General features: G+C 39.2%; 1 protein-coding gene across 1 annotated transcript; it reads right to left on the bottom strand.

The window, feature by feature from the left end:
- Positions 1-519: 519 nt before the first annotated feature.
- On the bottom strand, positions 520-21,678 carry RpS30 (ribosomal protein S30). Its single transcript, XM_019043869.2, has 4 exons — positions 21,522-21,678; positions 16,077-16,161; positions 11,160-11,295; positions 520-799 (listed from the first exon to the last, which is right to left on the bottom strand). The coding sequence occupies exons 2-4, from the start codon at positions 16,152-16,154 to the stop codon at positions 618-620; spliced, it is 396 nt and encodes a 131-aa protein (XP_018899414.1). The 5' UTR covers positions 16,155-16,161; positions 21,522-21,678; the 3' UTR covers positions 520-617.
- Positions 21,679-25,675: the final 3,997 nt, after the last annotated feature.

Below are 25,675 nucleotides of genomic sequence, written 5' to 3'. Positions count from 1 at the left end.
TAGCATTTACGACCGTCTTGCCTAACAATAACCTGGCATGAACAATAAGAATACCCTTTTTACGTAATTAAAATAAAATCAGTAGATTTTTAATCATTCCAACGATTTTTAGGAGTCTTTCAGACGATTAGTGGCAATTTGACGATGAACGGAGGCTTCTTTCAATAAAATTTTCTGGTCAGATGCTTCTAAGCCCACTTTCTGAAAATTTCATTTTTGCACTTACTGCTCTCATCACGGCAGCTTTCTTTGGCTGTTGGCCTACCTACTTGGTGAATGATGAGCTTAGAAAGATGGAATGAACCAAAAGACCTTGATAGTACGATAGGCGGTCAAAATCTGAACCTATTTCAATCAATTTAGATCAGTCGGATCAAATTCTAAAATCTTGTTGATACTAATAGTTTTATTTGATTATTTCATGCTAAAACCGAATTTGTGGAGATAAATCAAGTCTATAATGGTCTATGATGTATATTAGTTCAATGATAGGGGGATCGAATGGAATGGTAAAAAAACTTGAATTTGAGTCAATTTATTTTATGAACAAAATTCATCACATTAGAAACTTTGTATAAACCAAAAATATTGAAAACACAATAAACAAACCGAAGGGTTTAAGAATTTGCATTGGGTCCTCTCCTTCGCCCGAATGTTTGAACTGTGTTGACAAATCGCTTGTTGTACTGGCATCGCCTTTTGGCACGCCCTGTCTTCTTCTTCTTCTTTTCTTGCTTTTCAACTTTTGGAGTCTGACCCTTGACTTTACCGGCACGAGCTAAAGATCCGTGGACCTTACCTACAGAGACGGATTGCATTAAAAAATGTGATAGGACTTAGAGATACTTCAAAAATCAGGCTTAGATTGCAGATGGCTGATTTCAGGTATGTCAGTCCAAAAATATTAAGCACATCTAAGAATGGACTTATTTCACTTACATGCAAGTTAAGCAATTGACAGTAAAGGAGCGTGATTCAAAATGCCCTACTTTCGAGACCCCCTCTCCATTAGATTCTCTTGAACTTAGAAACATGATTAATTAAGCTAACTGTATGGGGGACTGAATTGTCACAGGTTTAGCAATCCTGCAGAACCCAGCTGGTAGTTCCTGCCTTTAAAAGGGTTTAGAGGTGGTCACTAGTTTTTAGGCGAGAGGACCACCTATGGGAAGGACAGATAAGGCTCTAAGCCCTGAAGTAAAAGCTAAAACCTGTCTAGAAGAAGCAACTTCGAAATTGGACCCTAGTCTTTCAGGGTGTGATTGAGGCATCAGGCTGATCCCTTGATCTTCGGATGTAATACTACATAAAAAAACCTGACCAAAAATGCCTAGCTCACCTTGGCAGAAAAAGGACTCTTCTACTTGGGTTACGAAAATGGAAAAAGGACACCGGCTTTTGGAACTTGGAATGTCCACAGGGTATCTACTATATTGACAGAGGTTGAGTCTGAGATTTACAATAACAGGGTAAATGCAACAGTACTGACAGGGCCCCCCAAAAAAGGGCTATAGATCTGATTGCATTTAAGATTATGAGATGTTTTTCAGCGGGGTAACACAAGTAAAGATTGACGAGCTCAGCAGGATGCTGCAATCCTCATTTGGAAATTTTGGGTACTAGGATAAAATGTCCAAAGTACAGGAATGTCTATAGTCAAAACAGTTCACATCTAAAACACATCCAGATATCTGAAATGTCCAACAGCGGTATCATGGCCAAAAACAAAACTGCCAAAATGTGAAATAATTAGACTAAGTGACAACATAAGCAGCCTGGGAGCTTTCTACATCAATATCCATTGAGAAAATGAGGAAGCATGAAGACGATATTCCACAATATCCTAGGGGAAAAGCCTATTATGATCGAGTTAGCAACAAGTCACAAGACGAAAAAGATGAGGAGGTATGAAGAATTTCAACCGACAGGTAAATGGTAATATTAATTATGACTCACAGTAACCGGACATTTGGGCAATTTAATTTTGGTGATGGTACTGCTACTTGACATTCCACGTACTTGGACATTTTTAACTCAGAGACTTTTCTGATATTGGACATTTTTCTACTCTGGACATTTTGACCTATTACCAAATTTTGTGTTGGCTCATTCAAAACTGGGAATCTGAGAGTTCGGGCATCATCATGATGAGTCTGACAATTTACAGGCACAGAATTGCACTGCTGGGAGTGTGCGCAGTGAATGACGATGCTCCTGGGGGGGTTAAAAGACCAATCCTTTACACAGCAAAATGAAGTAATGGAAGACATTTCTGCTGTAAGGGAATTGCTGGTCTTAGAAGACCTAAATGGAGAGACAGGAAGAAGAAGACGATACAAAGTGATTAGACCATATGTTGAGAAAGTTGCAAATGATGGCTGAATGATTCATCAATGGCTGTCATCAAAGTGATTGAAAAATGTCGACAGGATTTCACTACCATTGCAATATTCATAAATACACCAGGATTCAGCCAAGGAGAGGTTTAAGGCTTATTATTGAATCGCAGTCTCATGTGGCAGCAACTACCACTTACTTGAGGCAAGAATAACTTTTCCTGCGAAGAGCAGCAGTCGAAGAGTGGAGCCTTCGAAACAAGATCAATAGAAAGAAAGAGTTGTCACTTACACAAAGAAGTATCATATCGATAGTCTCTGGCATGATAGCGTTAAAAGTTTGTATAGGGAAAGACTGGACGAAAAGTTGGTGGAGAGGTCTTTCAGCAGAACTGAAAAGCATCATCAATTCACCATGCCCTAGATTGTATTTGCTCTGCGGCCAGAGAGATCTGAGAAGCTTGTAAAGAGGATGATTTGCGGCGAAAGCCATACTGATGAGATGAGGAGGCTCAGCAAGAGATCTGAGACGAGGAAACTAATCAGAATTTATTTTTATAATCTAAGAGGATTGAAGACAAGGTCATCTGTAAGGTCTCCCCAAAAAAGACTTCCAAAAAATTACATTTTCCGGTCATAGCAGTGTTTTATTCGGTTAAAAAACGACTTTAGTTAAGTTATAGAATTTTGGGCGAGATCCAAGCAGTGTTTGAATTGCAGAGGCTTCATGCACCGTATGGGCCTAAAAGTTCAGCTTTGACGCCTGCATATTTGAAGCCGCGGCCAAGGTTGGCGTGTAAATAAACATCCGCCGGTATCCTGTTGTGTGACAGTTAAACCATATTTGGACTACATTTGGCAATTTGGAGCTATAAATTCTAGCTCGGTTTAAAAACAACTTATGTGCCATCAGTTTCCCTATGCACATAAGTGTTTTTCCAGAAGAGCCAGAATTTTTAGTTCCAAATGGCAAAATGCAGTCCATTCAACATTTCGAACGATACCGTTCTGTATCGTTTATATTGTATCATTAGGCACCCAAAGATTTTGACAAGATTCGAACACTGAATCCGAGTGCTGTCGCATTGCATATTTTTGAAAAGTATGGTTCCGAAAATTAATGCATACCAATTATTTGCTAGTGAAATTTTTTTTCTTTCTCTTTCAGGAATGAAGCAGTTACACTGGAGACCCAAAAATATGAGATGATGGTCCTCTATTAGACTGCTTTTGATATAAATTAAACATTTTGGCGTGCAAGACGCACAAGTATTTTTTTGAAATTCCAAACATTGTCCAGACATACAATTTATTGTTAGCTGCAAATGCAGTGCATTTCAGCAAGTTAAATAATTTTTTTAAGTTTCGGAAAATATTGCTGGCGTCTTAAAAATTTAAGGTAGTTTAATTTTAGAAGACTTCTTTTGATTGACATTAACTATTTGGGCCTGCTGGACGCTGGAGAATTTTAAAAAATCCGTTAATTTGACCGAAAACGTTCTTTAGGCGCAAATTAGATCAATTTCAGCACAATGATAGAGTTAATAAATTTTGGGAAATTTCTAGCATCGTATAAATTGAAGGTGGTGAACTTCTGATAGCATGGTTTTGAAAAATAGAAATAAAAGTTTAGGTCCCTGAGATAGAATTTTGGAAGATTGCTAAACTTATCCAAAAACCTAGTATTGGGCTCCATTATCCTCAGGATCACCTTTTTCGCGATCCTGAAAGAAATGATACAAAAAAAAGTCTGCAACTCTCATTATCAGACGTGAGTAACAAGTAATAGTAACATATAAGGTAAACGTGAGAAAAAGTCAGAGGAAGATAAATAAAATTAGAGCATGGGGAGTGTAATTAAGATGTCACGATCAATCAGTCATCCCAATGTTGCGATGCATCAGAACTGTTTTCAACCATTATTCAGATTTTTTGCAGCATACATATGTAGGTATAGCTTGCCGCGCCTGGTCACTGGTCAGGAAAAAACGCAATTGATCGCAGCTTTGGCTCGCCAAACCTGCGAATAAGGATAGATTGAAAGGGAGGGGGGGGGGGGGTGTTTGCCGAATTTAAGAGGAAAAACTGTCCTGACATAAAAATATGCAAGTTGAGTCTGTGGCCCCAATTATCAGATGTTCAGTGGAACCTATTCGCATCTTACATGACATGTTAAATTGCCTGAAAATGCGACTGTAGGGTGTCCCTTATTTTTGAAATTTGAGAAAATTTAAGCTCCCCAGGTTTTAAAACGTGCTATGAGGTGCAAAAATGGAAAGTTTTCTTAATTTTAAATTTTTTTTGGTCGCCTCTCATTTACCCGAGAGGGCTCACAAATAAAAATTGGTATTATACGAAAAGTAGTGTCGTTTCTCTGTGAAAATCATAAAATTGCGGTCGTTCAGAACAAATATGTCGTCAGTTTGGCCGTACCTGTAGCTGGAAAGTCGCAAACGGCCATTTGAAGCGTGGAGACCACCCTCCAGCGCGGCGCGCCACTTAAGGTACGGCAATTAAGACGCGGAATCGGACGCGGCGGACGACCCGAGCGAGCGAGGCGTCGAGTAAGTTTCCGCTCCGCCGCCGTGCCCGGCAACTAAGCAGCGGAATCGCCTCCAAAATTCCGTCGTGTTCGTCGGCAGACTCGTCATAAGTATCCGATGATAACTCGCGAGTGTGTGTTGCGCCTTGCTACAATGAACACTCACCACGTTTCAAAATCTTTAATATTTTTAACGAGAATACCAACCAATATATCCGTTTGTAAAATTTCTAAAAGTATTGTTCAATGAGCGAAAAAATGTTTACAAAAAGTCTAAGATAAGCGTATCTACTGTTGCATCTCTATAGCAACGTCAATGAGATATAAGAAGTTCAATTTATCAAATTCACTCTCTCTGTACTCCGGCTGTTTATCTCATGTAATTAATTGTTTTTTTAAATAATATTCTATCTTCATTATAAGTAAAATTTCTTTTTATTGTTGACTCAACAAAATGGTGACCCCGACGTGATTAAATACAATAAAATACAATTGAAGAAAAGTTATTGACAAGGTTATGTGTAAAAAATTCCTATCATCATATGAAACTGTTCAGTGCAGTTAGCGTGCGCTTCCACTCAATAATTTCATTGATTATGGGTTGCAAGTTCATGTAGTTAGCGTGCGCTTCCATGACTTGCAAAAGTGACCTTTTTGAGGATTTAAAACCTTTGCAGTTAGCGTGCGCTTCCAAAGGGTTAAATTCTAACCTTCTATACTATAAGCTCCAAGACCTCCTAATTTTGCGAAACTGGTAACGCTTAGTTCCAGCGTTCTACCGGGCCGATTTTCATGATTTTTGCGGCTATCGACGGGCAATTGCCTCTAGATAAGCCAACTCTTTTCAGATTTTCAAAATATGGCCCAGGTTTTTTTATATTACGTGGTAAAGTTGCGAATTCTCCCATTTAAGCAATGTAAATTCATACTTTTTGTCATAGTTCGTTTGAGCATTCTACCGTGCCGATTTCCATGATTTTTGCGTAAATCGACAGGTAATAGGCCCTAGATGAGCCCGCTGCAATCAGATTTTGAAAAAAGAACCCAGGTTTTTTTAAAATCACGTTATAAAAGTGAGTGAGTTTACAGAATGCTCCGGTACTGCTACCGCTATGCGCGGGAGGATGCGCAATGGTCGAGGAGGTTGCGCAGTAGCTGGGTAGCCTGCGCATTAGCTCTACACTTATCTACACAAGATTCGCACCTGCGACTTCAAGTCGAGCGGTGGCCAAGTCGTATAAGACGTCAATTGCATCCGCTCTAATCACAGTGTGGGTTCGATTCCCATCTCATGAAATCTTAATTAGTACCTGATTATCATTATTCATTGTTTTACTGCAATATTTCATCAAGCAGTCTTTCCAAAACGCGTCCTTTTAATTTTAAAGTAATTTTAAGTAAAGTTTAAAATTAAAGTATACCTCATATCGTATTTTTTTAGGGGAAAAATAAAACTAACACTGATAGGAGGGTAAAAATAGGGCCGCGAAGCGGCCCATTGATGGCGCGGAGCGCCTTCAGGGGGTTGGGCCGCGTAGCGGCCAGGGGGCGTAGCGGCCAGGGGGCGTAGCGGCCAGGGGGCGTAGCCCCCTAGTAAATTCTATTATCCTTGCAGTTGGCGTGCGCCTCCAAGGTAAAATACTACAGTCCTATTTATAACTGGAGATAATACCATGCAGTTAGCGTGCGCTTCCATGGTTTAAATCCTGACGGAACATTGTGCTCCAAAGGGACAGTGGCAATTTATGCCTATTAAATTTGGTAGGTAGCATTTCGCTCCCCAAATCATGCAGACTCTACTTGCATTAAAAAAAAAAAGATGTAACGGCCACATCGCTTAAACATTGCGGAGGACGCTCCATAAGACAATGTACAAACTTGTATTTCAACTTTCCTGAACAACAGCTGTTTTAGGCTGTGTTGCCATTCCATCATTTTAATGACATTTTATATGGTTGCAGAAGAAATTAAGCTATGGAAGAAGATGAGGGAAATTTGAGGTTGGCAAGCCTTGATAGCACTAAACGACAGCTGGAACTTCAATTACAATGTTTCAAGCATGTTTTGGAGCCAGACTCAATAGATGTAGACGCTTTGAAAACCAGATTTGAATCCTCAAAAGGAATTCTAACTCAATACCTACGGGTATTTCAAGAATTAATAACAAAAAATCCAGCGGCATACCCGATTGATACTGTTTTAACATTTGAAAAACAATATTACGAAATTTTGGCTCAAGCAAATGCCTTTATACATTCAGTGGATCCTAGATCTAATATGCCAGGTACTAGTTTGGAAAATCAATCTGTCGCAAGTCCATTCCCGGTAACTGACCAGTATATGATGAAATCATACTTAAAACCACCTAAAATTCCAACTATTGATGGTAAAAAGAGTGAATGGCCTGCATTCATACAAATGTTTAACTCCTTAGTGCATAATAATACTGCTTTGTCAAATATCTTGAAGTTTCATTACTTAAAAATATCTTTGTCTGGTAAAGCACTTGATTTAATAAAACATTTGAAATTCGTAGAAAACAATTATGCAGCAGCATTAAATACACTGAAGGAAAAATATGAAGACAAAAAAGCTTTGTTAAATGTATACATGAAAAGTTTACTAGATTTTGATGATCCATGTCAATGCAGAATTGACTCAAGATTGCGGGCGAAAGACGTTGAAAGAATCAACAATAAAATTACCCAGACATTAGAAGCGTTGGTAACGCTGGAAATAGATACGACAACGTGGGATCCTTTCATCATACATGTGGCAACGTCTCGTTTCGACAGACCAACACTGTCTGAATGGGAAAAAGTGACAACACCGAAGGAGCTTCCAACTCGTAAGCAACTACTAGATTTCCTCAAAAAGCGTTCAAGAATTTTAGAAGCGGTCGAAACACATGGTTCAAAGTTGTAACACTGCGAACTTCAAAGAAAACCTTCGTTCGAGCAGTGTCAGAAATTTGTTTATTGCCAGTATTTGAGAATCACTCATCTTGAAGTGTTTCACTTCAACCGGGCCAGACTGTTGCATCTCTATAGCAACGTCAATGAGATATAAGAAGTTCAATTTATCAAATTCACTCTCTCTGTACTCCGGCTGTTTATCTCATGTAATTAATTGTTTTTTTAAATAATATTCTATCTTCATTATAAGTATAATTTTTTTTTATTGTTGACTCAACATCTACAGTTTCAGATTAAGGAATGAACCGTGAACAGAGAGTTGCAACATTGCAAGCAAAGACACGCATTTTTTTACCTTTCAGGCATGATGTTCAAAACAAATTGGTCGATTAGGTTTCTAGGTATAGCAATGTCTAAATAAATTGTTCAGGTGCCGAAAAGCTCTGAAATAGTTATTTCGTTTCGTTTTTACAGATTTATTTCCTGGAAAAAAAGTGTCATGTTTCTTTTACCTACTTGTGTGGTATTATTTGCACCTGGTACGAGGTAGGAATGCCATGCATTGATATTGTGCTACAAACAATTTTTTCATTCATCATTTATATAGCTCCAAGACCTCCTAAAGGGTATCCCTGGGTAAGGGCACCAAAATGCCCTTCCTCACGGATTTTGAATGTAATGGTCGAAACCCTTTTAGGAGGTCCTAGAAACATGGTTTTGGGCAATTTTTACCTCCTTACCCCAACCACCCCCCCTCCAACCCCGAAAAACCCATTTTTCAGGGAATTTCGGGCTATTTTCACGTTTAATTTCATATCTCACGCGTCTTTCGATAAAAATTCACCAAATACACATCAGACCAATCAGATTCTTGGGTAAAAAAATTAAATTGATCGCACTATAATAAGGCCCCTAAAAAATTCGTAAAAATCGTAAATTTTCGATTTTTTCCAGATTTTAGCGATTTTAAAAAAAATGAGAACACATACATTTTTTGTTTTTGCATTACAATGTAGGTTATATACCCAGTTGTACCCAAAAAAAATTCAAGCCTCCACGCATGGTGGCTCCCACCGAAAAAAATTGTTTTTTTGGCGCAAAAACGGTCAGAATGGCTATTTTGGGAACGGTTCACTCGCACGCTATCGATATAGAAACAATAAAATCACTAATTTTGGTTCCAATGTTTCAAGAAGCATGCCCTAGTATCGTCAGGAAAGGTTTCAATTCAATGGAGTCCTTGCGCCCATCGTAAAGTACCGCTTTTGGCGCCAAAATGGTCAACATTGCTATTTCAGAAGAGGTTACTCGCGTAGGGTAGCCCTTCTTTTTGACTTTACGGAAATTTAGAGTGCGGGGCCCTGCAAATGGTTCCATTTGATGGGAAAATATCAGGGGAAAAATGCAAATTGGGAAAAAATATTTTAAAACGCTTGTTTTTAACGCTATTTTATAGCTTAAAGTAGCGAGCAGCGTGCGAGCGTGGCGCGCGAACACGCGTTTTTCCGTCATTTCGCGACTTTTTCCCCTCCCTTTAAAATGTTGCTACGGCTTTGAAATTTTTGGACGTATCACACTTTTCAGAGCACTTTACGAGAAAAATAATGAAATTTATCTCGCCTATTTTAAAATGCCCTCTTTTCCACTTCAAGGAGGCCACATCGTGCGATTTCGTCGATGATTCTTCATAACATTCTTCCGGCGCGGTTTACCTGAAGGAGTTTAAATTTTTTGGAAAGTCAAAAGCAACATTTCTTTAGATTCTGGAAGTAGAGTGCCTACCAAAAAGAAAACAATTCTGTTCAGCTTTTAGAAAACAAGTCGAGTTAAAGGTATTTCGGGGCTAACATACAAACTACCGGTATAAAGGGAAAATCAGCAAAATCGCACGATGTGGCCTCTTTGAAGGGGAAAAAAGGGCATTTTAAAGTAGGCGAGATAAATTTTCATTATTTCTCTCGTAAAGTACTCTGAAAAGTGTGTTACGTCCAAAAATTTCAAAGCCGTAGCAACAATTTAAAGGGAGGGAAAAGTCGCGAAATGACGGAAAAACGCGTGTTCGCGCGCCACGCTCGCACGCTGCTCGCTACTTTAAGCTATTTGAGAGGCATTTTAAAATATTTTTTCCCAATTTGCATTTTTCCCCTGATATTTTCCCATCAAATAGAACCATTTGCAAGGCCCCGCACTCTAAATTTCCGTAAAGTCAAAAAGAAGGGCTACCCTACGCGAGTAACCTCTTCTGAAATAGCAATGTTGACCATTTTGGCGCCAAAAGCGGTACTTTACGATGGGCGCAAGGACTCCATTGAATTGAAACCTTTTCTGACGATACTAGGGCATGCTTCTTGAAACATTGGAACCAAAATTAGTGATTTAATTGTTTCTATATTGATAGCGTGCGAGTGAACCGTTCCCAAAATAGCCATTTTGACCGTTAATAATATGATCCTGACTCCCCAATTCTACGAGAGGACTGAAGACGCAAATGAGATTGAAATGCGAACATGAAATCTCTAGCTACCCTGTGTCCTGAACAGTTGAAAGCAACAACCGCAATTAAATGATTACCATAGAGAAATGACACAACTTTTGCCAAAATACCAATTTTTATATGAGCCCCCTAGAGTGCACCATGAGAGGCCACTAAACTATTTTTTAAAAAAAACCTTAATTTTTACACCTCATAACACGTTTTGAGACTTGCGGAGCTTAACTTTAATAGTTCCAAAATAAGGGACACCCTACATGACTGGCTGTAGTTGCGGCTCGCCAAACTTGCAAATGTGGTGAAACTTAGAGGGGAGGGAGGGTGTTCGTGGAATTTCAGTGGAAAAACTGCTCTGATCACATGATTATACACAAACGAATGTGTCAGTGGCCCAATTTTTAGATGCCTGACAGCACCCATTCATTACTTATATGACAAATCAAATCGCCCGAAGACGCAATGTCCGTAAATGAGGAAAATTTTAAGGATTTCATATATTTTTTCCGACCATCAGTTATTGAAAATGGTGATTCAAAATTTTACAGTTTGAAGTACTGATTCTTCCAATTTTTCAGATTATTTTTGTTGATCGAACAATAGTCCCTTGATGACTTTGCATGGAATGACCCCCAATTGTTTCATTGTTCATATCTAAAGCAGTCTATTAGAGGACTACTATCTCAAATTTTTGAGGCCCTAGCATGACTGCTTTATTCCTAAAAAAATGATACATAAGAAAATAGTCGAAATGCATCAATTTTCGGAACCGTACATTTCAAAAATATGCAATGCAGCAGCACTGAAACTTCACCTAAAATTCTGTAAGAATCTGAGACCACTATGTAGCACATACTGATGAGAACTAAAGTTTATACCTCCAAGTAAAGGAACTGTTACATCTATGCTTAAGTTGCTGAGACTGGAAACAGCTTGATCATCCACCAACGGTGTGCCACAACAGTACAAGGATAGAAGCTCACTTGGAATCTTTTCAAGGGTAGCAATTTTTTCCTGAAATCAAGAAACAAAAAAAAAATGTATTAGACTGGTACTAAACTAATGAGTTGAGTGTGGTTCAACACACGCGTCATTTAGACAGAGTTGGTGAAAAGCTGTAAGTGATAAATTCAGCGTCAACTGAAATTCTTATTAGAGGGGACATCCCGAGCATGAAATTCTCTCAACGAAGAATGCTGTTTGGTGCAACACTAGTCACGGTCCATCAGGAACTAAACTGCAGATGCGTTACGGATTTAGTTAGAGCCATTATCAGTGCGGCGCAGCCTCATAATTTTTCTGATTTCAGTCTCAAAGAGGTCGTGAAAACCAGACCAAGATTTGGGTATGCGGTCATGCCGGCAAGCAAACTTGCAGCACCTAATGAGCGATTGTTCGAACAGCTCCTCTGAAGGCTTGGTTACTATGAACGTGTCAGCAGTTGCCTTTCTGATTGGTCGTATCTAGTGTAGTGTAGCTCCAAAAAGCATATCTCTACTGGGGAAGTTCATGCTCTGATAAGCTTTTTCCTTCAGAAATGGGGGTTTCAGTTGACACTGAATTCATCCCACATGTTATTGAACCCTTTTTAAGCGGCCCATGTTCAGTGGCCATGTTCTGATCTAGGCATTTCATCGATTTTCTGACATTTTCCTTCGATACCATCAGCTGAGGCGGCTACAAGTAGCAGCAGTTCACAAATTGACGAATATTTTATTCCACTAATTTAATGAGAGGAAAGATGGTGCCAAAACCCAACATTATGATTGCATTTACTAGCCCACTTAGAATTAGATTTGATTCAATCTTTAACAATGTAAGGGTCGTTTTCAGCTATAGGGACAAAAGTTAGCAAATATTTGGTTGGAGCTCATCAGAAAAAAAACTGAGAAAATAATATTTTGGGAAGAGGCTCTAAGTTTCAATGAAAGACGTATGTTTCGAAAAAGGAAGCGTCCACCTTGAATAACTTCTGAACGAATTCAAAAATCGAAAAACGCCGTAACACGTGCTCAATATGTACGAGGAGAACCTTTCCGTACATGTTTATTTTTGGGCCCTGTTGGGAGGCCTCCCAGAGGGTCTGAGATCCCAGCCACGGTAGCTGGAATATTTTAAATGGCAACCCCAATTTGTGATTAATCATTTTGAAGGTACATAATGAAACAAAATACAAAATTCTGGGCGCAAGTTGCAAGTGCTATCTATCACAGTTTCAAAATGTCGACGGGTCTGAATTCAAAACAGGAGGAAAGAGGTATTCCGCTGCTGGAAAGGATTGGGATGAAACCTGATGTGGAATATTTCATGATAAAAATGATTTAAAAATTTCGCGTGAAATTTCATGAAATTCATATATTTTTGTGAAAAATTGATGAAATAATAGAAAAATTGTTAAGATATGAAGAAATCACGAACTTCTCGTTTATTTTAGCCCCTAACACAGTTTTATTTGACACCTATTTCTCGCAAAAAAAGATCGATGATTACATATTCTTTAAACTCAAATCCCTCACCCATACAACAACCCAATTTTCAAAAAAAAAAAAAGAAAGAAAGAAAGCGGGGTTTTTTGAGCTTGAGCTAAAAGAACGATTTTCTGAAAATCCGAAGGTGTAGAATACATAAAGGTTGAAGGTATATTATTTTTTCCCTTCCTTACATCTTTCTCATCTACGGTAAAAACACTATGACGTATGTAGTTCCACGGACGAGTTCTATGGTGACCTGGGTATTCAGTGCATCCTCGCGTAGGACCCTAGTAATCCTTCCCTCCACACCTTGACTCACCCATCGCCCACTCCAAAAGTGAGGTTTGGCCGATGATTAAAAAATAATGCATAAGGCGGATGGATTCATGAGAAATAAGTACATTTTTGGCATTTTCCGACAAAGTAGGGCCTGCCGCATGTAAGTGAAGGTTGAAAAATTCTATTTTTGGCAGATATACATGATCCTATGGATTTTTGAGAAGTCCACCAGCTGATATTAGCAGTAAGTTGCAAGGGTCCTACCAGTGGCGTGGCGTGAAGGATCGATTGTCGATATTTCTCCATTTGAAGCTGTAGTAAAGAATCGATTATCAAGGTGTTCGTTGCAAACACCTTGATAATCAATCCTTTTCCATAGATTTAAATGGCAGATCAATCGATATATCGCAAAGCACGCCACGCTACTTGGTCCTACGCGAGATCGTTGTACTAGTAACTGCTCACAGATTTTTACATTGGCTCTTACGGGAGTCCAGGGTCCTATACTGCCGTGCTAAGGAAGAACGCCGTATGAACCAAAAAAATTTGTTTTGAGTTAGACATGAGATTAGACTAAAGGAAACATGCTCTGTTCAATGGTGAAGTCAGCAAAGGCGTATCTTCATTGCTTTCAGAGATATGGAGGGGGGTATCTGCCGTATGTCCCGCATAGAGGCGAGGTGACAACGATAGATGGCCGTATGTCCAGGGTGCTCGGGTTCCACTCACGGGGTTTTTTCCCTGTGCTTTGAGGACATGCGGCACTCGCCCCGTGCAGCCCTCGCCCCGTGCAGCCCTCGCCAATTCCCGGACTCACGGCGATGTTGGGCCGTTGATCACCCCTACCACCAACCCTTTTATCGGATTTCAGGGTTCCAGTTATGCATGCTCTGAGTAATTGTGACCACTTATGCTGTTTGTCATCTGCTGGTAGCATGTGATTCGTTTCCGGATAGATACGCATTCTCCTTTCGTTATCATTTTCGTTCAAAATGTTTCCGGGTGCAAGTTCTACCTCATTCTTCTAAGGATTAGAAACTAAGATTTTGCCGTGAATTTTTCACAGTATATTAATTTATATTTGAAGACGATTAATGATACCTTGAACGATTATTATTATTATTATTATTAATTTATTTTTTTTTTTTTGGATCAAATTCTTCACTTTTGTTTTCCTTCTTTATTTATGTTCAAATAAAATGAGAAAGGGAGAATTCAAACGCAGATACACACGAGCTACGTTGTTTTAGTTAAGTTCTTAATTTCTTTAATTGGAATGGTTCCTCTGCTTATCTTACTCGATCCTAAAAAGGGCATCATATTGTCCGCTAAATTTGCGTATATTCTCAGCATTTCGAAACCATCAATTTTATTCGACGATCTTTCTCTACATTTTCAGTGGAAAATTGTACTAATTCTTTTTTAGACAAGTTCTTGCATTAGATTTACCTTGTATATTTTTGAAGTTTAGATTTCATAAGTGAGTAAATCAAGTAATTTAAAAAGCTAGCCTCGTGATGAAAAAAATAATTTGATGAATGCGGAATAGTCTCCTCGAGATAGAAAGTGAAAAAAGGGAGAAAACCAAGGTTGCAAAGGGAAAGAAAGGATTTTATTATTTACTAAAATCAGGAAATTACTGACCACTGACATTATTATTTTTCGCGCAAAACTTACTGTCTTCATTTGAGGCCAACTTTCAATTTAACATGCCCCTTATTCAAATGAGAAACATACAAATAAAACAGAAAAATATGAAGCTTCCGATTCACTTGCAGTTACTTTCGCATTGTCTTTCCTTTTTAATTTTTATTTCAATTTTTAAAATAGCTCTACACCTTAAAAACATGGACTGTTAATGATCTTGGTTGTGGGTAAATTGATTCCTGCAAAAATAAACCTCACAGAAACGAAAGAGGTGAAATCCCTATACCGCAGCCGGCAGCGTTGGAAACGCGTCCTCGGCACTAGGATGGACACACGGCAAAATCGGCACAGTGAAAGGACCCTGCCTGCACGGACAGTTTGCCGTGAGTCCGACATACCGTCATTCTTTTGTGATTTTCGGGGAAGTTATTATCTTCTTGCAAATGATCTAAGCGCTAATGAACAGCCAAGGGATCAAGCTGTCAATAGGAGAAAACGAAAACTTAAAATTCGCAAACCTCGCAGAGAGGCATGCCGTAGACTTTGAACGTAAATATATCAGTTTGAATCTGATGGTTCATACGGCGTTCTTCCTTAGAACGGCAGTATAGAACTGGTCCCTGGTAGTCCATACGGCGGAGCACATGAATTAGCTTTTGATAGCCTTTTGACTAATAATGCAATACTGAAATCCGACTGGAGAAACAAATAAACTGAACTTCTCAAAGAAAGAAAGAGAGAATGTAGTAGTAGTAAGGTGGGTGTGATGCTGCCATAGGTTACGGGTCAATAAAGTTCCTTGCTTTTCACAATTTTGCATGCTTTGAAAACATGCTTCCCAAAGACATAAAGACGGAGGGCTAAAAGCAAAAAATTAAGCTTCTTTTCAACCACGTCTACTATTGGCTAGAGGATTGGCGGCGAAATCGGGACAAGTTTGAAATTCAAATGTAGGGCGGGAACTAAATAAAATTGCGGAAACCAAGTATTCTAGGTTGATTTTGCCCAAATTCACTGACCCACTCATATTTCTTTAACTTTAGGTTAGCTTTGGTCAGTCGTCGACCAATTAATTTCATTTGGGAGTAACGGTCATCTAGAACTGTAACGGCCTGTTAGAACTAGAGTCCCTTGATTGGGGTTATTCTTGACGCATGTCATGATTAATTAAGCCATATATTAATACCTTCAAGTTTTTGCATTATAATGCAAAAATTCAGTCTATCAGGGATAAGAGGCTACTTAAAATAATGTACATAGGCTTGTGAACTCTTACACGGCTGAAAAGGTGAGTTAAAAACAGATGCACCCATTAAATATATTTCAGATATAATAATTACAAAGACGAATAATAAAAATCTATGATGTGAATGATGACATGTTGAAGATAGAACTCACCTTAATCTGCACTAATTGATCATCGATACCACACTGGACAACATGATTTTTTGATATTCCACGGATATTCAACTCCATTTTGAGACTGAAAATGAAAAAGAGGTTATATTTAAAAGGCATCCTATTAGAATTTGTTCGCTAATCATTTCAAAATATTGCCTGCAGCACTCATCACTTCCTAGTAAAAGGGCACAAGGAGAACATGGCGACGATACTAGCGGAGATAGTAAATAGGGCGCTGAAGGGAGGGAATATTCCAGAGGTGTTAAAGAAAGCGATAGAAACGCCCATACCCCAGATAAAAAGTACTAGGAAAGTTGAGGAAATGCATCCTATGAACTCGCTGCCAGTTGTGGAAAAATCATAAAAGGAGTGGTGATTAAGGAAATAGTGGAACATATTGAAAATAACAATATCCTAATCGAGGAACAAAGAGGCTTCAGGAAGGGGAGGGGGCAGAGGAATTGACACAAATGTTATTCAAGGAGTGGAGGGAGGGTGAAAACAAAAACAAAATCATAGTGGGTATTTTTCTGGATTTAAAGAGAGCATTTGAAACGGTGGATAGGGGAATACTGTTAAAAAAGTTGGAATTAAATACGGTTAAGGGTAAAGCGCTGGATTGGTTTAAGGGATACCTACAGGATAGGAAACAGGTGGTCAGCTGGGGTGAGAAATTAACGGACAAAATCTGTGTCGAGTTAAGGGTACCGCAAGGTAGTAGATTGGGGCCGGTGCTTTTTTAATATACATTAATGACATAAAAAAGGTGCTGGAGGAGTGTTTGCAGGTGACACATTAATTTATATGATAGGCGAAGATATTGTGGAAGTACAAAAAAAAACTGTCAGAAGAACTAAATAGGGTAGATGAATGGCTAAGGTTGAATAAATTAAAGCTCAGCATGGAAAAATCTAAATTTTTGGTATTTAGTTCGAAAGGAGAGCTTAGGAATATAGAGGTGAGGATAAAAATTGGGGAAGAAAAAACAGGGAGAGTAAGGGAATATAAATACTTGGGGGTGCTGGTAACTGAAGACTTGAAATGGGACAAGCGGATAGGAATAATAGGGAGGAGAGTAAGTCTACTATGTAGGGTAAAAAATATGTTGACAATTGAGGGTAAGAAGTTGCTATACCATGCAGTAGTGGGGGCAATATTGAATCACTGCACAACTATACTTTTTGAAGCAGGAGAAATTGTTATAGAAAGGCTGCAAGTGGGATAAAACAATGCAATGAGGTAGAGGTATATATTAAAACAGGGTGGAGAAGAAGATATTGGAGGAATGTTGAATGAGTTGGAGTGGTTGGGCATACCTAGAATTGTTCATTAAATACAAGGCCTTTGTTTGTATTTATAAAATTAAGAAAGAATATATAAGCGGTGTGGATGATGATGTAAAAAGCTTAAGTGGGGGGATAATGCAAAAGGGACTAGGTATGGCGGTAAGATTTGGGCCTACCATAAAAAGGGTATTGTGGTTAAAATGATTTTCTATAAAGGGGTAAGGGAATACAACACATTCGAGTGCTACAAGATGGAGGAATTGGGACTGGAGGCATTTAAAAGGAACTTATTGTTTAAATTGAGGGTATACCAAAATAATAACTGGGGAGATGGAAGATTGTAAGAGAAGTAGACAAGGAGGGCTTAAGATAGGGGAGAACAAGGACGGTTTGTGAACGGAATGGGATTAGCCTTACAGGCTATTTGAAAGAAAAAGAATTAATGCACTAGGTGGTTTCCTTCGGAGGGTATGGATTCGATCAACATGAATAGATCGAAAAATGAAAACGTGAATCGATCAACATGAATCGATCAACACATTGTTAAAAAACCGGTGTCGATTCGATCAACATGAATCGATCGAAAAATGAAAACGTGATTCGATCTACAAATTGTTAAAAATCTGGTGTCGATTCAGTCAACATGAATCAATCGAAAAATGAAAACGTGATTCGATCGACATGAATCGATCGTCAGTCAATTTAAAAACACCCGTGTCGATTCGATCGACATGAATGGATCGAAAAATGAAAACGTGAATCGATCGACAACCGTGAATCAATCGACAAACCCGTGAATCGGTCGACAAACCCGTGAATGGATCGACAAACTCGTGAGTCGATCGACAAACCCGTGAATGGATCGGCAAACCCGTGAATGGATCGACAAAAGCCGTGAATCGATCGACAAATCTGTGAGTCGATCGACAAACCCGTGAGTCGATCGAAGTAGTATAGATCAATTCACGTTTTTATTTTTTGATCCTTTCATGTCGATCGAGTTGACACAGGTGTTTTTAAATTAACTGTCGATCGAATCGGTGTCGATCAATTCATGTCGATCGAATCGACACCGGTTTTTTAACAATTTTTCGATTGATTCCATACTCTCCGTTTCCTTCTCCATGAAAAACATGTCTATAAAGGTCGACGAAGGTCCCTGCTCTCCACAATTTCTCGCTAGCGGAAAAAGAGCTGCCACTAGTCCATAGGTTTTTCTGTTGACCAGTGGGAAGAAAATTTGTTACCAATTTCATGCCACATGTTTCCAAAAATAAAAAAAATCAATCCGGAAGCTCTGCACAATCTTCACAGGCCTTCCTCAATTTTAGCGCCAGCAGGCTCACATGTTTGAGAATAATATCAAATGTCTACTGCGTGTCTACTGGTTGCCTTAAGAGTAGCACATTTATCCAAATTGCTAATATATATTACTAAAATGTAAAGACAAAAAATTTCAAGTGAGTTCTAGCTCCATGTTCCTCCCTTGTCTTAGGCCCCTTTACCCACTGCAATCGGCTGATCAAACGCTTTCTGCACTCCTCTTCCTCAGCGTCTGTCATGTCTATATTACATACGCCCACCACCCACCATAGCAAAAAAACATGCATCGGATGCTGTTTTCAACCCTCCTCTACTAAGCCACATTTCCTGATTTCAAGTGCCGATTCCGGCTCCCTCTAAGCATAGATAAGTCTCCGCGACTGAATTGAATGGATAGATGACTGAAGCATCACTGCTAGCGGAATTAGGAACCACCAGAATCAAGTAGTTAAATTTAGACCAAATCCTGCCAATGAACCAAATCCCTGATAAGGTTCAAAAGGGCATGCCAATAGACGCTATTAGTGGCGCATCATTATAGGGATTCTCCACGTAAGACGCGTTGTTACACTCAAAAAGTGAAGTCAGCGAAATGATGTCAGTCCGCCATTTTGGAGTTATCCGCTTAGAAAAACAAAAACAAATATTGCCTATGACGTAGTAATAGCAGCTCAGCCAGCTCAGCGGACCGCAGCCCATGGCTGAGCGCTTACCAATTTTGCTGAGAAGATGGTGGCCTTTGTTTACAAACTGGCAGCTCAGCGGATAATCTCAGAAAACGTTTCACAACACTTTCGCAGAGCTCAGCAACTCCGCGGATAACTCAGAAGTCGCAATTCTGACTTTAACGACGCGTCTCATATCAAATTGGATCCAAACAATAACACTGGCATAACCTCTTCAACGTTACCAATGCGAAAGAATCAATATAGGTGCGTTGTCGAAGTAAACTTACCGTTTGCGCTGGGTGCTCAGCACTAACGGATATCACATGACCATTGACTTACCCGTTGGGAAACACATTGTCGGTTGTCTCTGTTGACTAAAACTGTTGTGTCTTGAGTGCACAATTACATTTTGAGGTTAGCTCAGCACTCTCAACTACCTCCTGAGACCGATGACTTGTTGACTTACGTTTGGTAAACAGTCCAGGACATCGGGCAATCCAAACGGAGTCGAACAACGCTGTGCGTTTGGAATCAGGTAATTCCGTTGCCCAACGTCCTTAACAGTTTACTTCGACAACACAACTTGTATATCGTTTTTCTGTGACGTGACCATAGAGTACAATAGAGTCGCAATGTACTGGAGCGCTAATGAAGTCAATGCATGAACGGGCCTTTCCGAGCCGCTTGTGCTCCGAAAAGTGTGAACCCAACGGCACTTATTATCTTGATGGCTTAAGGAGAAATCAAGAACTGCTTGTGTTTTTTCGAAATTTTTTGATGAATCAGCATTAATTTTTGCAAATTTTGCTATTAATAGGTAGTCAAAGCCATTGTGAATCCATTAATGTATCATACTCCTGGATAATATTTAAAAAAAAGCGTAAATTAAGACTTAAATCAAGTGTGAACCGACCAGCATTTCTTATCACGGCAGTTTACGGGAAAAGCAAGGACTGCTTGTGTTTTTTCGAAATTTTTTAATTCAATCGATATTAATTTGTGCAAATTTTGCCATAATTAGATAGTCAAAGTCAAAGCCATAATGAATCCATTGATGTATGTTACTCCTGGATAATATTCATATAGGAATTTAATTTTTGACTTATACCAAGTGTGAACCAACCAGCATTTTTTAACACGGTGGCTTATGGAGAACTCAACGACTGCTTGTGTTTTTTTCGACTTTTTTTAATTCCATCGATATTGTTTGTGCAAATTTTGCTTGAAATAGATATTCAAAGCCATAATGAATCCATTAATGTATGTTACTCCTGGATAATATTCATAAATGGACTACATTTCAGACTTATTACCAGCCTACTTAGCTGGTTCAATGTGAGTGGACCTGACAGAGACGTTCTGCTGTAGCGGAGCCGAGTCAGGAGTGGGGAGCGCGAGTCTCAGCTCATGCGTCATCACTAGTCGCCGCACATTAGTCTCCGGAGTACTGGACAAAACAGCCTCCAAAAGTGGCTTCATCGGCGCTCCAGTACATTGCGACTCTAGTGTAGGTACTCTATGGACGTGACACTAGAAGCGTCTATTGGTCTGCAAAACATGAATGACAATGTACAGGTGCCATAGTTACAATGATGCACAATTCACACTGGTACCATGCACAACTCACTTTACACAAGCATCTATCTTCTTCATCGTCCTACTGCCAATTCAGGGGAAAATAGTCTATTTTTCCAGGATTTCTGTGAAACTGTTGGGTTACATCCACTGCTGGACACACCTCCCAAATGTGGGTCGAGAAGTTTGGGATAAGGTTCATACACCTCTCTCTGCTGAGCTTAGCAGACCATAGGGATGAGGTGAAAAAAAGTCCCATTCAAGGATTCAGTCCAAGCGTGAACAAAATCCTGGCGCAGAAATTCACCATATGATTCAGATGTTAAACCGCGAATATGTTACCCATTGTTTTGGGTGTAGTACTAACCTTCATGATAATATACTAAGATTCGCCAAAATGTACCGACTAAATGTGCTGATGAGAAAGTTCAAGAAAATTTGAGGAAAGCTCTTTGAACTCTCTCCCTCGGGACTCATGGTAAGTACCTTGGCTAACATGCACTTCCGCAAATGCTGTAAGGAAGGGAAACTGAGAACTTGGCGAGTGCAATTTTTACTTCAGATAGAACGATACATGCTTAAATATTTACCTGTTGGAAGAATTGGATGTGTAGGCTCAAGTAAACTAAGAGAAAAGTGTGTACACGTGCAGCCAGAAGATCGGAGCTGGCATTGAGTAGAGTCCCTTTATAACCCAGAGTTAAGACAACTCACTTTTGGTTAGGCTGAAAGTGGCCTAAAAAAAAATCCAATTCTGATTGGTTCTCGCTCATGGAGGCCGAAACGAGTGCACCAAGATGGCGGTACCTCGAATGTGAACAAAAGTAATGAAAATATAACTAAATTGTGGTTTATCAAGAGTGAATTGTTATTTTAATCGCACCAAAATGAAAATATATTAAGAAATTATCCACTAATCAATCTAATTTTAAGGTTTTGATCAGTTTTTGTTGATGTTGTTGTTTTTGGATGACAGACATCGGAGGATTCCTTATCCTTATCCCTCAATATCGTTCGTTTGAGTGCACTCGTTTCGGCCTCCATGGCCAGCCAAGGCCGGCTGCCAGTCAGCTGATAATCGAGTTGTCTTAACTCTGGGTTATAAAGGGACTCTAGCATTGAGATTGAGATTAGTGAGCAAGGCGGATGAAGAATGGTGGTCGCATTTCGATTTTGGCTGCCATCTTGAAGATGTGTGATGTGCAGAAGGTACGGGCTTTTACCGCGCGATTTGAAATGTACCCGAGGTGTACCCGATGCGATGCCGCGGCGCGAGGCTCATACAACTTCCAGACGGAATTATGAGTTTTCCTTCCTAATGAAACGCTTTCAGATCGTAGTCTGAGTTAATTTTTGCTGAGAATTTGCAAGGAAGTTACAATCATTCTAATGTTTAATATTTCTGGCTGAAATTTGTGTTTAAAGAAATGTACCCGATGGGCTTTCTGACGAAACTGGACCTATCATTTTGGACTTAGTATATTTCGGATTTTTGAGAGCTGTATAATGCGGTAGTTTTTCCTTAGAAATTTGGAAATAACGTCCAATCATTCTTCTTTTTGATGCTTCCAGGAGAAATTTGTACTTTCGGAAATTTGGGAGACAAGTGTGAAAATTGGAAAAACGGAGAGGGGGTCGGGGATTTCTGAAAAACAAAGGGAGGACTCCCCCCAGACAAGGGGGTTCGGGGGATCCCCCGAAAAATTATATTGATAATCAGGTACCCATGGAGAAAATAAGAAATATTATAAAAAAAAAATTAAAAAAAAAAAAAAAAAAAAAAAAAAAAAAAAAAAAACCTCTCACGGTTTTTAAATTATTTACTGTTAAAGATAGCAAAATAAAATACACCGCAGTAATTTCACTTTAAATTCGGGCTATCAACGCCAGAAATACTTACAATGATAAGTGACTATACAATACCTTGTAGCGTTATTAGAGTGCAGCGTAAACCTCAAACCCCCTAACATGCCCTAACAGCCCTAACTCAGCAGTTGGGTTTGTTTACAATCGTGACTTCAAGAATGCGTCAAGAGGGTACGAGATGCGACCACCATTCCTTATCCGCCTTGGATAAAGAACGGTGGTCGCAATTCGCATTTCGATTTTGGCTGCCATCTTGAAGATGTGTGACGTGCAGAGGGTACGGGCTTTTACCGCGCGATTTGAAATGTACCCGAAGTGTACCCGATGCCGCGGCGCGCGGCTCATACAAGTTCCAAACGGAATTATGAGTTTTCCTTCCTAATGAAACGCTTTCAGATCGTAGTCTGAGTTAAAATTTTTACTGAGAATTTGCAAGGAAGTTACAATCATTCTTATGTTTAATATTTCTGGCTGAAATTTGTGTTTAAAGAAATGTACCCGATTAGAGTACCTATAGACAGAGAGTATGGCCACTGGAGTTACCACCTCTGATTGGCTCAGCCATCTTAGGCTCCATGGAGCCCTTAGAACCCAAAAATGGCGGACGCCGAGAATTAATATAATGCAAAATGACTCAAAATGTAGTTGTCCTTGCTTATCGTTTAGAGTACCTTTATAGGTACAACAATATAATAACAATAATAGCAGAATAGGTACAAAATAAACAAACAAGATGGCGACTCACCGTAACATCGATAAGAAGCTAAATTTGACAAAAATTTCAATTATACGGCAGTAACAATTTAAACTAGCATATCTACGAATAACACACGAAAAAAAACACGAAAACTATTGTTAAATCGCCTTTCACCTTTATCACAGGAGGATGTAAGATGTGCATAACCTCAATGGAAATGAAATTTCACGTTTTGAAATTTCATGAAATTTCACGTGAAATTCATGAAATTTCAAGCCCCGAATAATTTCAAAAAAATTGAAATTTGGTTGATTTTTCAAAAAATATTGTTACTAGCCTCGAAACGGTTCAGATGATCCTCCCCTGAAGCTCAGAATATGGCCCACTAAAGAGATCTTACACCCAAAGGAGGGGGCACAAGGCGTTTATGAGAAAATTGTAGTGTTCTGAGTTACTAGAAACGACTGAAAGGCAGTAGGTAAATGTAGTGCATATTGCTGCTACTTTTAAGAAGGTTCCAAACAAAACCTTTATAAATCAAAATCACCGGTATTTATGATTTAATTTTTAATGAAGCTTTGAATTTTGCGACTTTGCTCGAAAAGGTAAGAAGACAAAACTGAAAATCCTGTAGATCTTGAGAACTTTCATTTTTTCTAGAAGATGCTCAAAAAACGAAAAGAGTAAAAAGTGCAATAAATAATTAGTGTTTACCAAGCATCCAAGGGTCAGTCGCGTAGTATCCAAGAGGATAGAGCATAACAACCCAAAAAAAAATGTTTTTACAAATAAAATTAAAGTTACTTACGTATGGAATTACTTGATAAAATTCAAGATGATTGAAAACAATCCATTTTGAAACTGAGATTTCCGACTCTAAAATATGTTGCAGTTTGACACTGCTGAGAAAATCTTTATAGTATAATTGTTAAATATGTAGGACATTAAGTTTCAGAAATATACCACAAAAGTGCCGTTTTTTAGCATTAAAATTTTTAGCATCAATTTCGAGGTTTCTCAAATAAAAGTCCCCATACTAGTATTTTCAGCCGATGCGTGAGGAAATTTTTCTTTGGTGGAGCGGAGCACTCAAGTGTCAATGATGCATTACTACGAAAATAAGGACCCATTTACATAAGTGACATCTGACATGACACGAAATCTTCGTGATAAAAAACTGAGCGCTGGAAGAGTGGGTTGTGATTAGGTTAGGTCAGGGGGGGCTGAAAAATCCTCATATCGAGAATCACCGTTTCTAGGCGTTTCTTTGCCTCTTGAATGTATCCAAAGTTTCAATAATTTCATGAAATTTCGTGAAATTTCATGAATTTCACGCGTGAAATTTCACTCGAATAAATTTCATGAAATTTCCATCTGTGCATAACCTCAATCTTGCTTGCTGATAACGGCCATCTTGTTTCTTTATTTACGGCCCTAAGAACATCGTGCGTCCAGCCCACCTACAAACAGGAGGGACGAGTTCTATAGGACGCCGTTCTGTTGTGAGCGGGTGATTGCAGCGCATTCTCGCGTAGAATCTTAGTCAACTCAGAGGATCCTTCCCCCCGAACCTCGACTCATCCATCGCCCGCTCCAAAAGTGAGGTTAAGCCGAAGATTGAAAAATAACACATAAGGCGGCTGAATTCTTGAAAAATAAGTATCTTTTTGGCGTTTATCGACCCCTCTTGATAAGGAAGGCCCGCTGCAGTAACATGAGGACCGAAAAATTCGATTTTTTGCAGTTATACGCGATCCTACGGATTTTAATGAAGACCAACAACCGATAACAGCAGTGAGTTGCGAGGATCCTACGCGAGAGAGCAGCACTAGTACCTGCTCACGAATTTTTACATTGACTCTTACGGGAGTCCAGGGTCCTATAGAACTGGTCCCTGCTACAAACTAGGGGCCTCAAAGTCAAAGACATAAAGACGGAGCACTAAAAGCAAAAAATGAAGCTTCTAGAGCTTCTTTTCAATCACCTCTACTATTGGCTAGAGGATTGGCGGCGAAATCGGGACAAGTTTGAATTCAAATGTAGGGCGGGAACTGAATAAAATAATTGCGGAAACAAAGTATTCTAGGTTGATTTTTGCCCAAATTCACTTACCCACTCATATTTCTTTAACTTTAGGTTAGCTTTGGTCCGTCGTCGACCGATTAATTTCATTTGGGAGTA

The sequence above is a fragment of the Bemisia tabaci genome, chromosome 2 (assembly GCF_918797505.1).
Source record: "Bemisia tabaci chromosome 2, PGI_BMITA_v3".
NCBI classification, from domain to species: domain Eukaryota; kingdom Metazoa; phylum Arthropoda; class Insecta; order Hemiptera; family Aleyrodidae; genus Bemisia; species Bemisia tabaci.
Note: the sequence above shows the minus strand (reverse complement) of the source record. Positions and strands in the feature narration are given on the sequence as shown.